The following is a 16,008-nucleotide window of genomic DNA, read 5'->3' as shown; positions in this document are numbered from 1 at the left end:
ATGTAGTTGGGTTTTTTATGTCTTTCAAACTTTCTAAAATGTCCTTTTTGGTGCAGTTTGTTAATTTTTATGGACTTAAAATGCGTTCTGTGAATTTCATGTTTTATTTAAAAGCATTTTTGTCATTTGTTTTTGTTTTTTTAGAGGCGATCTCCTTGGCCGAAATAGATGCCCTTCAGCGATGAAGAATCCTCTGAAATGCTATCTCCGTCCTCGCAAACCCAGTTTGATCACTCAGAGACGATTGATGTAGAGCATATGGATGAGGACGAGTTGAAAAGTAGTCCAAATTCATTCGGCGCAGGAAAAGGAGCATCCTGTCGCAATCCCACTTGTGCCCTGTGCAAGAACCACGGCATCAATAGCCCGCTGAAAGGACACAAGCGTTACTGTCCGTTTGGGCGTTGCAGCTGCGACTTGTGTAGGGTGACACGCAAGAAACAGAAAATTAACGCATCTCAGGTAGCCACCAGACGGGCCCAGCAACAAGACAGGGAACTTGGAATTGATAGGCCCACGATGCAGACTAATACTCCTTCCGGTTCGTCAACGCCGAGGACTTTCGCTTCGTCTGCTTCGCCATCCGATTTGGGAAGAAACTCGACTAGATCAGCTTTAGACGTGGAGCGCCCATTAATAGAGCCTAACCCGACTCAATACATACCATCTCATTACACTCCCGGCAGTGGGCCCGAAGAATTCGGGAAAAACATGGCTCTAGAATGTTTTCTATTAGGAAGGAGAGCCTCCCTGCTAGTAAATTCCCTTCGTGACTCGAGACTTACCATGGAGCATTTGGCTTATCTCGATAATGACGTTTGTACCGCGATTTGTATCATTCGAGACGAAGTCTCAACTCAATTGAATGATATCTATCAATATCTTATCGATAGATTGCAACGAGAGCAGATAAGTAATGTGACCGCTAAATCCAATGCTGCTGCCACTGTTCCGTCGTACATTGCCAACCAGTTTGCAATTCTTTCGGAACAATCCAGTAGAGTGGCATCGGAGGATGCTTTTAATGTCTCTCAACTATACGGTCACTCGAGCCGAGACACCGTCATTTGTCCCCCACGTCACCTTTCGCTTCCTGTTTATCCGTATGTTAACCAGTAATTGGGCCCATGATTTAATAGAAAATTAGAGTTACAAATAAACAAAATCCGTTTACCTGTCAATTTTTTAAAATTAACTCCACTGGATTTTATGCCATTGGATTTACCTTTTTTTTTCTTCTCTGATTTCGTTTTTTGGAGTTATCTGTGATGAGTGTAATAAAAATTCTTTGTGCGGCCCCCCCCCCCCATTCTCTAATCTGGAAATCGACTAAAAATAAAATCGAATATATTGACTCAATACACTAAATCCTACCACAAATGTATCGGTATTGACTATTTGTTATTTGTCTGTAGCAGTATCGAACTATTTATCAAAAACTGATAGCTCAATGGTTCTAGGCCTAAACGTCGTCAAGGTAGGTTATTGGGGCATTCAAACTGACAATTGGACAATGTCATGGCTATTTAAAGTACCATTAATTATTGTGAAAACTGTGACGGTTAGTTCCACTCAACTAACGAACCGATGGGGGGTCTATGGGAGGGTTCACAAATAATATTTTTTATGTTATTACTTTTTCAGAATTCCCAGTAACCACAAGAATGTAATTTATTTCTATAAAAAGATTTTTTTTTTTTTTTCAAAGAGCATTGGCATTCCCTCTCTTTTCTCTTCCTTCTCCAGTTACTAGGCAACAACGAATCAAAATTTCATGTAACAAAGTACTGACTGACACAATTATATTGACAAAAAAGGCGGATGAGGAATATTATTTTGTATGAATAAAATTACCCGCAATTTTTTTAATGGAAATTACTCTCGACTCGAGAAAAAGAAGCCAATCGGGAGGATAAACGGAAATTTGGCAACCGTCAGCTCTTTCTAGGGCACACGAATTTACGAGCAGTCGACCTTGTCATCAAAACCTCGTTAAAAGATGTCTGACTTATAGCACACGCTGAACCAAGTGAATTATCGATGTCCCGAAATCGAAATGTTCTGAAACATTTCTTCCAACGTCCTTCGCAAGCTAGAAGTGCAATCACCATATCGGACCCCGTCGAAGGTAAAAAAGATATCTATTTCGTCTATTTCGTATGAAATCATGAGCTTGAAAGCGGTATAATGTCACGTGCGCGAACTGAAATCGATACAAGTTGTAAGATTGAATGGTTTTTGCTAGAAAAACAGTTTAAAGATTTGCAGTTTTACCAGATTTGTTGATTTTAGTATCTCCTCTTGCATTGTGCTGGTTTAGCCATGCTAACATTTTCCCCGATATCTCTCAGAATAGTTTTTTTTATTGTTATTCATATAAAAGTTACCTTTGCTTGCATTTTAATTTTATCTATTCATGTCTGTAATGCTTAAATTTAAAACAACACAAGCTATATCCTAAACTTTGCTACTTTGACAAATCTTACGTCCAAGTGAAAAACGACTCCTGTCAAATTTACACCCAAACATTAAATTGCAACTTAATTTAGAAAATGCTATACATTTTTATAGTTTAAGTTACCTGTATTGATATCCCACTAAAGATCTATATCATTTCCAGGTGTCTTCCCTCCAAGATGTTTTGACATTTTGAATTTTCACTGAAGGAAGCCCGATTACCTGGTTCGCACACTCATCCACTTCTTTTATGGCTGCTGTAAGTTAAAGGCAAGATAAACTTTATTCATGTAAATGTCAGTTTCTTGTCTTGACATTTCATTGTCTTTCAAGGTCCTTTGTTGATTATTTGTTTTCTGTTCGAACTTAAGATTGATGTTAAGTTGCAAGTTTATGCATGCATCCATCTCAGGTTGCCACAGTAGTGAGGTAGGCTCAGTTGAGGTATATAACAATAAATTTTACAATCGTCAGCTAAAGTTCACTCGCCATAAGCGTGTAGTCGACGAAAAGGGAGGGTTTTATCCGAAAATATTAGCAGTATGTAGTCAGGATAAGTACATCTAGTATATGGTTTCATTTGTACGTATATTTTTAGCCTCGACTCGTTATTTGAGCATCAGTGACAATATGATCTAGCTAAGGGTCAAACTCGGTCGTGGAAAAAGAAAACTTTTGGCGTCGTGTGAGTATAGTTTTCAGAGATGCGAATGTCTGTGGGGAATCGAGCGATGTTTTGAGTCAAGTCTTTATGGAGAAATGTGAGACTTTTGGTAAAGAGTAGTTGGTCATGTTGAAAGCAGGGAGAAATAAAACAAACGGAAATTATCGAACCATCGAGGGCAGCCACATTTTGTGTATAAAGAAAGGTTCCGATGTCATGTCTGTTGCTCAGTTGTTCGGCTACTGCCTGTTCGACAACGGTCTCTTTTGAGAAAGTCAAAGAAAGAGAGATGACTAGGAGTCATTGCTCATGCAAGCATGACGGTGAGTTCATCCGATTCGGTGGATTCGCCCTGATTCTTCATTTAGAGCAGCGGCAGCTGAATATAGCGATTATGTTTGACGGCCTAAAGCAGCAGTTTGGGTCATAAATCTTCGCCATGGCATGAGAAGCCGCCTGCCCATTTAAGGTTGCAGCGAGTATTGATACATTTCTCTCAAGTTGCTCTAGAACGGGTTCGTTTGGTAATGGCGGAGGGGAGGATTTGATAACCGATGTTATGTTAGGAAGACTCGATTGTGCAACACTCTGTATTTTTGTTTTGAAAAATTAAGTATATGTATTTTCGGCTTTCTTCTGCGTCGTGTTATCTTCCAAGGCAAAGTTTTCCGACTCCACAACTTTGAACTTTTTTTTCTTCTTCTACTGTTGAAACTAGAAATTTTATAGCGTTTTGTTATGTCTGTTATAACAAAGTCGTTGCCATAACGGCTGATGTCATTGCTGACAAGATCATTGATATGTCTACAGTATATATATCAGACTACTTTATATTTGAATTAAAATTACAAGTCATTTAGATTTTGTTACTAAGCTGAAAAAATATGGGCCTCGAAAACATGTGTTACAATGTCACTGGGCATAAAATGGAGTGATGGAGGAGGTGTAGGAAAAGTCGTCAAAATCTAACGGGTGAAATTTAGAACGAAACTCTAGTTTTGACCAATAGCGAAAAAGAATTTTTAATGAACGTCTAGGTTTTGCAAAAAAACTTCCTCCAAAGCTTCCCACTCCATTTTGAACGGCTCCCCTTTTTGTAAAATATAAAAAAATAAACAAACTTTAACCGGGCCGGAACTCTACACGGGTGCAGTCCGTCATGAAACGCTGATTACTGTCATTCTGATAGAAATTTGCGGTCGGTCGCCCTCCCCTCTTTCCTCTAGCAGCACTTGAATATTTCATGGGAGAGTTTGAGAACCGCATTTTGCGAACAGGGTCCCATAGTTATGCTACGTTGAATGCATCGGGCACTTCGTTATATCTGGTGAATGAAAGACCATTACATCTTATGCCGCCCCAATACAATTTCTAATGACGTAACTAATGATCACTTGTTTCTGCCAAAGAAAAAAACTGGTGTTTCCAATTTTTTGTCTTTAATGTTTTACAACTGCGAGTTGATGGGTTCCTTTTGTTCTACCACTTGAAATAATAACTGGTTTTCTTTAATTAGATCATTTTCGGATAAACCGGAAAAAAAGGCCGCGAGGAGTTTTTGACCGGTCGGAAGTAGTGAGGTGCCGGATTCCGCTGAATTCTCCGCCGTGCCAAATGGATGGATGGATGGAGACCTTTGAATATTCATTCCAAGGTAAGCCCATGTCAGTCAATGTATAATGGGTTTCACCTACCAATGGCTTCTGAAGCTGTATTTATGTATTGGCTTTTCCCCCCGTTTCCATTCTACGACGTGAGATTCCTACCGAATTCAATCTGATCGCTGTTGTCGAGCGTAGGGAAGGGAGTTCGAGGCTTCTCGGGAGAGTGTTTTGTTTTTCTTTTCTTTTTTGGGGGGGGATCCCGTCTCCTTCATCCGTTGTTCCGTCTTGTCGAGCCTGTGATTGAGATGGCGATGGAGTGGGAACCAGTGAGTGACGCGTTTCTCCCTTTTCTTTTTGAAAGTCTGAACTCTTTTCATCGCAGTGCTGCTGTCGTTTTAGACAGCGAATTCTCGCCAACCTCGATCCGTCTCGTGGACTCCTAATTGGAAGTCGAGAGCTATTGTGAAAATTATGCCCGATTGAAATGCGGCTCTTGCCGCGATGATACCATCTATTATTTTCAAGTTATAAATTATTCATTGGCGATTTCTTTTTTTTTTCTCTTCCTTCCGGTCCAGTTGACTCCACAGTAGACAACATTTAAAAGACCCTCAGACGATAGAATCACAATATTTACCCAGTGACTGACTTTCCTTCTATTTATACGCTGGCAACACCATCGATTGTGGGGTGTGAGTGATCTTTCGATTGTCAAAACGTTGAGAGTATTGCCATCTTTGAATAGAAAACCATGAGCTTTCAGCGCGCAAACCTTTCGATTGGCGTGTGTGTGTGTGCGTGTGTGACGTTTCCCACTGCCCTGGACCTTGGCAACAGTCGGAACTCGTGACTCTTTGCCTGAGCTTTGCTTCAAGTTACTCTGTCAGAGCAATAACATCAGATATACTGTATGTAGCTTTTTGCCCCCTCTGGTAAACAATCTTTCGTCCGACTTAAACTACAATCTCTTTTTTTGCACATAACGACTGTCACGGTGGAAACCTCTCTCTCTAGCACGTGCAGTTTTCTTTTTTTTCCTCGCTCCAGCTCATCTTTTCCCCCCGTGGTGAATGTCCACGGTAAATGAAACTAAACTTGTTCTGACGTCCTTGATGGGTACGGCAAGCTCAAGGCAGCGATACAGCGAATAATTGTTTTAAATACCGGGCCTAAGTATATATACATGTGTGTGCCATGGTTGGTTCTCCTTGGGGTTGAGGCCGACTTGTGTCAGTTTCTAAATGTCTGTAAAACACAAGCTCATCTCTGAAATGTCGAGTGCGATGAAGTTGATTTTGTCTCCGGCGGCTAGGAATAAGATTAAAAACACTCGATTAGGGCAATCGTTGACTGGCGTTAATCTCACATGACTGCGTGACTGCGGCCAGCTACTTTGTGTGTGGCTCGATTGGGCCCACGGCTACACAACGTCATCGAGTTCACAAAGGCGGACCAGTTGAGAGAGGAAAGCATTGTCAGCGTAGAATTTGACTTTGAAGCTTTGTAATCAAACTGTTCTCTATAATGATATAGAAGGTGATTTCGTTTCCTTGCCTTTTGAGATTGCAATTACAGATGCGAGTCGTGTAGCATTTAAGTCGATAGCTAGATCTTTTATTTTTCTTCTCTTGCGTGTGTTTGCTTTTTGTTTTTGCAACATGTTTCTTCTGCAGCGCTGGGCTCGTCAAAGAATGCAATATCTGTCGTTTTTTGAAAGATGGCTACTTTTTCATTTCTACGCCGTTACCCTTCGATTTCAGTGTTCTTGAAGATGTGTGCAGCAATTTTAGTCGCTCGCCAGATATTGGAATCCTTGGTTCGTTTTGTATTCAAAATGACGACGACGACGACACGAGGAGGGGTACAGCGGCAGCTCGATACTTGTAGCAAAGCGTAAACACGAGCCGAGTAATGTATTCCACTAGTTCCCCCTTAGCGCAGTGTGCTCTCGCCTTCAGCGCTGGGTTGTGTGCCGGGCCGGCTTGCAACATGGTAACAGAAGGTTCTCGGCAAGGTTCAAAGTCGTAACACTGACTAGTTTCCCCCTGGTGTGTGACAAAGTAAGTCGAAGAAGTTGCGCTCGCTTCCGACCACTTTCAAGTTGCTTTTGAAATACTTTTCGAACCTTGGCTCTGTCTCTCTCTCTCTGGCTGCAACGAGAACTAGTACTAGTAGATTAACTCTACTCGAAGAATCGCATGCTGCTGCTGCGACACTGGGACAGAATTTCAATCAGCTTTCCATTGTTCGTCTCTCGTCTTCCTTGGAGTGATTACGCTTTTTCCATTCTTAAATAGGCTCAAATTGTTTTAGACGTTTTTCTCTCTTTTCTGAACTGATTTCAGTTGACTTATTGCATTGTGATTATTTTGTTTATGCAGAAGAATTTGGGCGACAATGTCGGAAAATGAGGAATTGACGGTGGATGATGGGCACCCCGTGTCCGCTTTTCAACTGCATCGCGAAAGTAGTTACAAGAAAAGGGAAGTGTACGAAAAGCTCGTAGCTTCCAAAAAGACGACCGTCGTTGATGGAGCCTCGTCGAGTTCCATAATGGCACAATCAGTGGGCAATCCGGGGCCCACGTCGTCGTCTTCTTCTTCTTTGCAAGCGTCGCTCGTCTCTCGGCCGTCACGCCAGTCTGCGGCCAAACGTGAAAGCAATTCTTCTATGACGTCCGCGATGTTGAGTTTGAATGGGCCGCCGTCTTCATTCGCTTCCAATCTGCCCGACTGTAAACCGTATTCGCTGCTGCTGGGCGAGAATATTCTCGTTGAATGTTCCCTCCTGAAAAGATACCTGTTATTACTGAAAGATGCCCTGTCAAAACCCGACTTGTCTGTTGTCGAATTGCAAACCCTTACCCACGATGTCAGGAAAGCCAGAGAAGTCTTGGTGGAAAAGGTTGCAGTACCTCTCAACGATTTTCAGAGGGAATTGCAGGAGCAAATTTCTCATGAGCACATTCATTCGGCAATTGCGGGTCCTCCTGTCCATTCGTTTCATGAGCTTAGAAATAGTTTGCTGCTCCCGCCGACTCCCACGGCCACGCATCCATATCCTTCTCATCTCTACATGTATCCCGGCTCTGAGCAGCTAACGGACAGGAGAAATCCGCTAAGTATTACCGATCAGAGCTGCGTTCCCTATAATGCGCAACCTGCGCATTGAAATGAATTTCTTTTTTTTTTGCTTATTATTCAAGTGTTCAAAAAAAAAGTTGAAATCTTCTTTTTCATGTCTCACTGCCATACTGCTCCATTTCAAGCGTACATGTGTCGTCTGAATTCTTTTTTAAGTTGCCGCGCTCTATTGAATAAAGTATTGTTAGGGCGGGTCTTTTTTTTGTGAAATATCCCGTAAGAAAATGTAGAACAGGCGGGATCTAAAATTTTTTTGCGTGGTTAATTCTATGACTTGAAATTTTGAACCTCATAATGCGTTCAAAAAAACAAAATTTTAAACTTTTTATTACTTTTTACGCTTTTATTCCTTCTTTTAAAAATTTTAATATGTATTTTTCCCCTTACTTAATCAACCTCTACTCGTTGTAGCACTTGTGTGTGTAATTTTCATTATTTTCAAATAAATGCACGTTAAAAACAATTGTTTTTGCGCTCGTCGTGAATATTTCTAAAATGGCGACTTTTCATCACCAAAAGGTTGTCAACTTTCTTTTCGATTTCGCCCAAAATATTTCTCCCATATGTGGGCTCTTGAATGTTTTATTTTTTTGTTTAAAGATGACAATAATATTTCGTCGTGCACTTTATTCGATACGACTCGGGGAAATGTCTAATGGCTAACGTTTCATTGTCAGAATATAGCCATCACCTTTCTCAATTTTTAGATGCCAGGCAAAAGTTTGATGGCCGTTGCGCCATCGTCAATCGTAATATTAAGTTGCCATTTGGCGATAGCTTAAGCTTCTTTCTCTTATATTCTTGTGCGGCGCTGGACATATTTCTTGTTTCGCAAAAAGTTAGACAGTCAAGCTGGAAATGCCTCTGGTTGCTACGCAAGGCACACGTTCACATCTTTCACGTATGAATAGCTTTGACGGTGGAACTGACTCGTACCACGGGCAAGGAGAGGGGGGTTGGGAGCGTCGCAATTTATTGCTTCTAGGCACGCATACTCATTTCAGCACCATGGATATATTTTTAATTGGTGAAACGGCATACAAACCTATCAGCAAAGCTGGTGTAGTACCTCTCTTAAAGGCTTCTACTGCTTCTTCTTCTCGCGTTCGTTCGTTCGCTCCCATTGTGATTTTGGCGCCAGTCCCGCGATTTTTCTGGACTTTGCCCACTACTCTCGTGAAAGCTAATAACAGATCGCGTATATGATTGTCTCTCTCTCGCCTTTTTGGACTAGTAAAACAGCCTGCTTTTTCGTCGTGAGTCAGTGTGAGTCAGTGTGCCAACAAAGGCGGCGCGAGTAATGTATAAGTTAAAATGATAGAGTACGAGTTGCTGGTTGAATAAGGAGGAGGGCAAGTAGTAGTAGTGTATGGTAACCATTGCCAGTCACCAACAACTTGCCTTCCTTTTTTTTTATTTTGATTCTTTTTTGTTCCTTACTTTACCTCTTCTTCTTCTTCCTCTTGGGTTTTCTCCCGGCCCCATCCGCTTCCGCCTCTTACGATAACAAGTCCCTGTCCATTCATCTGACAATAGCCCCGGCCCCGCTCTTCTTGACGCGGGCCGCCACAGTGTGCGTTGGGTGCTTCCTCCAGACAATATAACCGTCAAGACATGTAGCAACAGTGGGGAATCAAGCACTGGCACCCCCTTTTTGATCATTGACTATATATTAAAACAGTAGATATATGTACACGGGCGAGCTGGCTGCCAGCACTTGTCTGCCGGCACACTATTAAAGTGTTGACAGCGTTAGTATGAGGTCTTTAGTAGTAGAATCACGCCAGGATGGATCCCGTCGAGACAAAATTGCTGTCGAAATCGATTAAAGGAATTTGTGTTGGCGTTGTTTAAGTCGACCGCGTCGTTTTCAGAATGTCAATCCAATGTGGAAGGAGAGAGGATAAAAACACGTTCTAGTCGGATGCAGTTTCTCTCTCTCTCTGCCAATGAATTATAGCCGAAAAGGAAGAAACCCGAAATAGAATTGGGGGGAAGAACAAAAGAAAAAGTTGTGGAAAGGGGGACGACGACATTTTTTCCTGTGCTCTTTTCTATAGCAACGGGAATAAGGAGGGGGGTGCCCGGGCCGGCCCGGTCCCGCAAAGGATTGTCAGGTTGACATGGTCGTATGCGATGCGCGTCCGTCACATCAAAAGAGAATAATGTCCGGGCCACCGGTTATATCTATTCGACCGAGCTCCCTTTTCCTTTTTTTGTTCTCTTTTCTCTAGCTAGGAAGCTGCAAGACGGATGGTTTCCTCCATGTCTCGTGCAAACATTGTGCCCGTCATGCGGGCTGTCTTCCCTACCCACCCACCCCCACCCTTTTTCGCCTTTCAACGAAGATCCTCTACGACTTATTGGATGTCAGCCAATAAAAGCGCAAAGATTTCGTAACCCCCCTCCCAAAAAAGAAAAGGGCCATCTTCAGAGCAGCTCTCTACACCACACGTGCAGTCATATCATTGCCATATTTATTTATTTTCCTTTTTTTCTTTTGGCCGTGTTAGTTTCACTTGTTTCTTATGCGGTACCTTGTTGTATCGGCAGAGCATATTTACCGACCCTCATTTGTTTTTGTTTGCATGACAACCTCCCTGGGTTTTTATATGGAGTGTTGTCTTGTAACAAGTATCAATCATGGGTTGAGGCGCCCCAGTGATATATATAAGAAGAGGACCCATTTCCTTGTGTGATGGTCCCCCATCAGTTGGAAATTGCTGTTGAAGCCGGCTCCTCCGCATATCTATATGCATGCTGCTGCTGCTGCTGCTGCTGCTGCTCCCCCGACCACAACAGCTGTTGCGGAACCCTTGCAAACCTTTAACAAGAAGACTTTTGGTGAATATAGTATCTATCTTTCTCTTTAGCTCCGGCGTCAGAGCGCCCACACCGAACGTATTAGGTGACAAACTTACTGTTGCCCTGATCCCTTTGGGAAATCAATCGTGATCCTTTATCCATAATTCAGCACTGAGTTGAAGAGGTCCTTGATAGACGGTTCATTGTGCATCACGTTGGGTTTGGTCTCCTTTTGTGGACGGGTGGGGGGAAAGAAAGAAAGAGAAAAAATAAAAAGGGGTCCGTATTTCATTTATTTCATCTTATTTTCTTCCTCCTATATTTGTATTTTTTTTTTTCGTGTTGTGTTATTGAAATTATGACTTTTCATGGGGCACACACATGGTGATCTCATCACTTATATTGCCCTGACTGTTACGGCGGCGCGGGTGGGTGCACGGACAATTTATTCCCAACGTTGCACAGTCCCTCAAGTTGATTTATTTTTGTTTGGCCAGCCCTGCTGCATTTGTTAAATTGCCAATTGTTCCGGCGAGAGCAGCTACCAAACCCCCTTATGGAACACAGTACGAGGAGGAACAACAGAAAAAAAAAAAAGGTTGTTTCTTTTTTGTTTTTTCATTTTTTTGTTCTGAACTGCGCTGTAAATTGCGCGTATCCCGTTTTTTTTTTCCGCGTCCGTTTCCTGCTGCTACAGCAGCTGCTTCATCCTGCGTAATCGAATGAAGTTTGAGGTTTGATATAAGAAGTGGGAGGAGTCGCCGGTGTTGTTGTTGTGTTATTATGTTTGAACACGACATACATGACTGGCAGTTTACGTATTCGCAGCAGTTGGCTGACGAGACGAGAGTTGTGCAAATGTATGAGAAACGTGTGGTGATTTCGCCCTTGTTTGCACCCCCTCACATACTGTTGGACTCTCGCCGCCCGCCCGCCCGACCGACCGTAATATCACCAGCCAAAGTCGGATGACAATGACGACTGAATCGAATTATTATTTCACCAGTCTCTCCTCTCTCTCTCTCTCGCCTTAAAGAGTAGTAGTAGTGTGTCATGGCTAGAATATATGAGATGACCGCCCATACGTACCCAAATACGATTTTGTTGTACAGAGTCTATCTCTCCCGCGAGAGAGATTTGCTAATAAAAAAAAAATCTTTGGCGACCTCGGGCCGTGTGCCACAATGAGCACATTCATCGATAACTTTGCTTATTCGGTCCCGCCTCCATCCTCCGCCCAACGTGTTCGCTCTGCGCTTTTTTTTCTTCTTCTTTTTCTTCCCCCCTTTTGTGTGTAGGAAATAAATAATTAAAGCTGTTCAGTTTTTTCTGTCGAGCCAATTTCATAAATTCTCCAGCCGCTTTCCAAAGGTGCTCATTATCCGCGGTAATGGGGTTGGCTCGCGTTGCTCGATGGCCGCGCGCTTTCAAGGTTTCGCTTCGAATATTTCCTCTTATCTTCCATGTGATAGATTTGATAGTCTTCGATGCTCATCATTTAGCGTGGGCTGATTAGAATAGTCGCCGCCATCATTACACCGTTTCGTCTTGTTTCGCAATATATCGTTACGAGGCACGACGTCGTATTTATTGGCGTCGTGTGTGTGTCATGATATACCTGCCACTTTTGGGAATCGGATCAGGTGGAGCGCGTGTCAGGTGTTTCAAAAGTCTCAATCGCCGAGTCGTTTTGGCTCGTACGCGCTCTTCTTCCGATGAGTCGTTGTAGCGACCGACCGCGATGTTTGCATTCGCCATGTAGTTAGTATTACTGTCGTCTTTTTGGAAACAAAATGGAGTAAAAAATTTAAAAAAAAAGGCAGCTGCGACTCGTGCTATATACTACGTTAGTGAAACGTGTACATGTGGAATTGTGGATGTGGAGTCAAACGCACTGATCCATCACCACCACCACCATCGGGAGTGCTCAATCTAACGGCATCGAATGCCGTTCCGTTTCTGCCATTGGTGTTTGTGTGTGTGTGTAGTTTGACCCGTTAGCTCGGGCGTCATCTTTCATACCGTATTAACTAAATGCGTGGTTTTCCCAGTGTTCGATAACATGTCGCCGAAAAAGATATTCCGTTGATATAAAGCTGCCCCTCTCCTTTTGAATTGATTTTTCTTAACTTTATGGCCAGCAGCAAGGATTTCTATTTCCTTTCTTTTAACAACTCGCAATAGAAAAAGTCCAGTGAATCTCTTTAGTTTTTTGGGGGGCCCCGTTTCTTCATCCGAGTGGCGCATAAATCAACAACTTACTAACGCGCCACACGGTGTCGAAATCTTCTCGTTTTTCATCATAAAGGAATTCAGCGATGCGATTAATCCACACAATGCAGTAAATAAGTAAGACAAACTGTTTTGCTTTTGCTCCGGCGCTATTTCGGGGTGGGCCAGTCTGTGCGAACGAATATTTGTCTCTTTTTTTTTCTGTTTGAGCGTGGGTCATTTCTCTATATGTTCCCGCAATTAATTGTTTAAAAAAACCACTCTGACTTGATCACCTCCAGTTGGATTTCGGCTGCAAGAAGAAGAAGAAGAAATCAAATTAAATGCGGTGGTGGTGGTCTACTTTGGACTTTGGAGTGAACCCGTGCCGGTGGTATAGTGTTTAGTGTGTAAGGAGGATCAATGGCGCCTGCTTCGCTTCAACTTTCCAAGCGAATCAAGTCCAAGAGTTTAGAGGAGCTGTATCGCCCGAGTCTGTGAGTCTTGCTTATCGAGAAATCCAGACGGTTGAGGGAAACTTGCCCCGGCGATGTTTATTCGCAGTGCACAGTTATACAGAGTCGGTTAAACGCACACTCGTAATAGAGTGATATACAACTTAGTTTGCCCGGCAGCTGGGGGACTTGATATATTGCAAATGCCCATGCTTCGGCGGCGGACTGAATGCAGAAGAGCATCTCTCTCTCTCTCTCTCTCTCTCTTCACTTCACCGTATAGCTTACGATTCCTTCGGCCAGAGTTACAACGGCACCCATCAATCTTTCTGTCGATAATTTGCGATACCAATCTGCGAATCCCCCCCGCTCTTCTCTAAAAGACCTTTTCAAATGAAATGATGGCGCCTCTTCTTTGATCCTTTTGGGAGGGCACACAGGAACTCGAATCGAATTAAAGACCAAGGTATTAAAGCCAAGAAATAACTGGAAATTGTAAGGAAATGGAGCATCATCTATATAGGATATTCGTCATTATTCCCTTTTTCCTCTCTCCTTTTTTTTATTGCGTGCGAGCGGGAGTTGCTATGGTTTTTCGCGTGCAGAGCTCATCGAGCGAATCGAAATGTGGATGAATCGTACATCCTGTGCAGCGCTGGGGGCGCGCCTCCCCCCCCCCCTCTTTTTTTCTTCCCAACTAAAACTTGAAAAAAAGGGTGTGTAGAGAGTGTGTGTGAAAGTGTACGTCGCGGATAAGCTTTCACGAGCCAATCGCAAATGAGTAAAAGGCTGCCGCATCGAAACCTCATTGGCCGGAGCTGTTGCGCGATTTCAACTATCTACACGAGGTTGTTGTCAAGAAAACTTCTACTCTCTCACTGACCGATGCCAACTGACTCCTCCTCTCGTGTACGCAGGCCATTTGTTTGATCCCGTGTGAATTCGGTTCTTTTGCCACAAAACATGATATGCTACAACTAATCTATTTGTTTTGGTTATACGATAGTGAACAGTATGTTTCTCTCTTGCCACTTTTGTCCGATCAGCTTATCGGTAATCCCTTCTGAGACCTTTTCAACTCTCCCGATGAAAACTAACATACGAATCTAGAACTATGTTGCTAATCAATTGCCAACTTGTATTGCAGAACTGGAAATTCAAGTTTTTTTTAATTGGATAAGATGAGATATTTTGCAATTCAAATAAAGTATAAAAAGGAGAATAACAAGTTCAAAATTTTGCACTTTTTGTGTTCCAAGAACCAGCGAACACCATCTAGTGGTCAAATCTTGAACATGTCTTGAACATGAAAATTTATTTTTTGAAATTTTGACCAAGTGATGGTGAGAAAATCTTAAAAACTAAGCATAAAGACTTGATTTAGAAATTTTGATTATTATTTTTTTTTTTATTAAACATGATTTACCAGAATCGGTCATAGCGAAAAAACTGAGCAATGCAAAATTTCAAACATTTAGATATCCTCATTCTTCATCTGGATAAAATTGCGGTACACGATTTGCCAATTAACCAGTTTGAATGTAGTAAAAAGATAGGATTTTTATAAGCAGGAGACATTTTTCATAGATCCTTCATCCATTTATTTGATTTTTACTGTCTTTTCACTGAAGGCTAAGAGAATTTTCAGCCAATGCCAGCAATTTACTTTTTGATTCTATAAAAATAACAAGATAAAGTGTAAATTATTTGGATGGGGTTGCATGGGGGGGAAAAAATACCTGGATCAGTTGACACTTTAATGAATTGCTGTAAAGAAGCAGAATTTGTTTTCTCAAGAATGTTGGCTTCTTCTGTACTCAATACTTCTCCAAGTCCTTTCAAAGCTCCAAGTACTTCAACCTGTTGTAGATTTTGTAGTTCCAAATTTTAAAAAGTGTTCTCCCATAATTAAATAGCATGAGGGAAACATGCCTGCTGTGTTTGAGCTGCTTGACTAGAGAGTTTTCCTAGCTTCAAATCTCGTTGAATTTGAGCTAGTTTCAGTCGTAATTGTTCTGGTTGCTTTTTGGCAAACATGAGAATGACTTCTGGTGTTCTAAATACTTGACTGAGAGCTGCTTGTATTCCCTGGTTTATCAAAATGGTACACATAATGTTTTAAATGTTATGCTACTTGTCTACTTGATTCATGTGTCTTACCAATTGAATGGCTGCAAAGTAATCAGTCAAAGACAAATCACCAGCTGCTAGTTTTGCTAGGGAAGACTGGAATTCCCTCATTTGTTCAAGTGTTTCAGTTTTAGTCTCCTGGTATTCTTCAGGTTCAAAATCCTCTCTATTCAACTTATTAATGTGTGCAAAAAGTGCAATAATTAAATTTAATCAGTACCTGTATTTTTCTAAATCTTCTAGTTGTTTAACTAGTCTTTCCAGTTGTTCTTCCACATTTTCTTTCAGCTTCTCTGTTTGTTTTAGCGCCATTTCCAAAGTTGCAGATAAAAAAAAACTTGTTTTGAATTAGCAATTATGTCAAAAATGAGAATGTCAAAATGTAGCAGACGACGAAAACAAAATCCAATCCAACAGTGTTGCCGCTGTTGCCTGCATATGAACAATGAAAACATTTTCAATTTTCGAATTGCACTTGCACAGCACTGACAGCAGGCACGCAGCGAACTTCATGTTGATTAATAATTGAACGTATCTCT

At 41.9% G+C, this 16,008-nt stretch overlaps 3 protein-coding genes across 8 annotated transcripts in view; 2 read left to right on the top strand and 1 right to left on the bottom strand.

The window, feature by feature from the left end:
* LOC124196230 overlaps positions 1-1,380 on the top strand; it is a 33,123-nt gene extending 31,743 nt beyond the window's left edge. For all 3 annotated transcript variants that reach the window (XM_046591128.1, XM_046591125.1, XM_046591126.1), the window contains one exon: positions 145-1,380. In XM_046591128.1, the coding sequence (XP_046447084.1) occupies positions 169-1,119 (951 nt within the window). In that variant the 5' untranslated portion in view covers positions 145-168 and the 3' untranslated portion in view covers positions 1,120-1,380. The remainder of the gene's footprint in view (positions 1-144) is intronic.
* A 543-nt stretch (positions 1,381-1,923) lies between these two features.
* On the top strand, positions 1,924-8,331 carry LOC124196088. Of its 4 annotated transcripts, none has more exons than XM_046590899.1 (4): positions 1,924-2,128; positions 2,621-2,716; positions 4,638-4,775; positions 7,107-8,331. In XM_046590899.1, the coding sequence occupies exon 4, from the start codon at positions 7,123-7,125 to the stop codon at positions 7,894-7,896; it is 774 nt and encodes a 257-aa protein (XP_046446855.1). In that variant the 5' UTR covers positions 1,924-2,128; positions 2,621-2,716; positions 4,638-4,775; positions 7,107-7,122; the 3' UTR covers positions 7,897-8,331. The 4 variants fall into 4 exon arrangements, with proteins under 4 accessions (XP_046446855.1, XP_046446856.1, XP_046446858.1 ...); XM_046590900.1 differs by having other exon boundaries at positions 1,939-2,128; positions 2,621-2,727; XM_046590902.1 differs by lacking the exons at positions 1,924-2,128; positions 2,621-2,716; positions 4,638-4,775 and adding an exon at positions 6,539-6,785.
* A 6,395-nt stretch (positions 8,332-14,726) lies between these two features.
* LOC124196085 (protein LZIC-like) lies at positions 14,727-15,909 on the bottom strand. The gene is made up of 5 exons (XM_046590895.1): positions 15,690-15,909; positions 15,500-15,635; positions 15,272-15,427; positions 15,079-15,199; positions 14,727-15,014 (listed from the first exon to the last, which is right to left on the bottom strand). The coding sequence occupies exons 1-5, from the start codon at positions 15,779-15,781 to the stop codon at positions 14,962-14,964; spliced, it is 558 nt and encodes a 185-aa protein (XP_046446851.1). The 5' UTR covers positions 15,782-15,909; the 3' UTR covers positions 14,727-14,961.
* Positions 15,910-16,008: the final 99 nt, after the last annotated feature.

This window comes from Daphnia pulex, chromosome 6, assembly GCF_021134715.1.
Source record: "Daphnia pulex isolate KAP4 chromosome 6, ASM2113471v1".
NCBI lineage: Eukaryota > Metazoa > Arthropoda > Branchiopoda > Diplostraca > Daphniidae > Daphnia > Daphnia pulex.
This window is presented reverse-complemented; position numbering and strand designations above follow the sequence as displayed.

Bases quoted from the DNA above. Each gene is read 5' to 3' on its own strand.
- LOC124196085 (XM_046590895.1), bottom strand. From the start codon at position 15,781: ATGGCGCTAAAACAAACAGAGAAGCTGAAAGAAAATGTGGAAGAACAA. The intron at 15,636-15,689 runs GTACTGATTAAA...TAAGTTGAATAG, and splicing joins GAAGATTTAGAAAAATACAG to AGAGGATTTTGAACCTGAAG. The intron at 15,015-15,078 runs GTATTTTTTCCC...TTATTTTTATAG, and splicing joins TAAAGTGTCAACTGATCCAG to AATCAAAAAGTAAATTGCTG.
- LOC124196088 (XM_046590899.1), top strand. From the start codon at position 7,123: ATGTCGGAAAATGAGGAATTGACGGTGGATGATGGGCACCCCGTGTCC.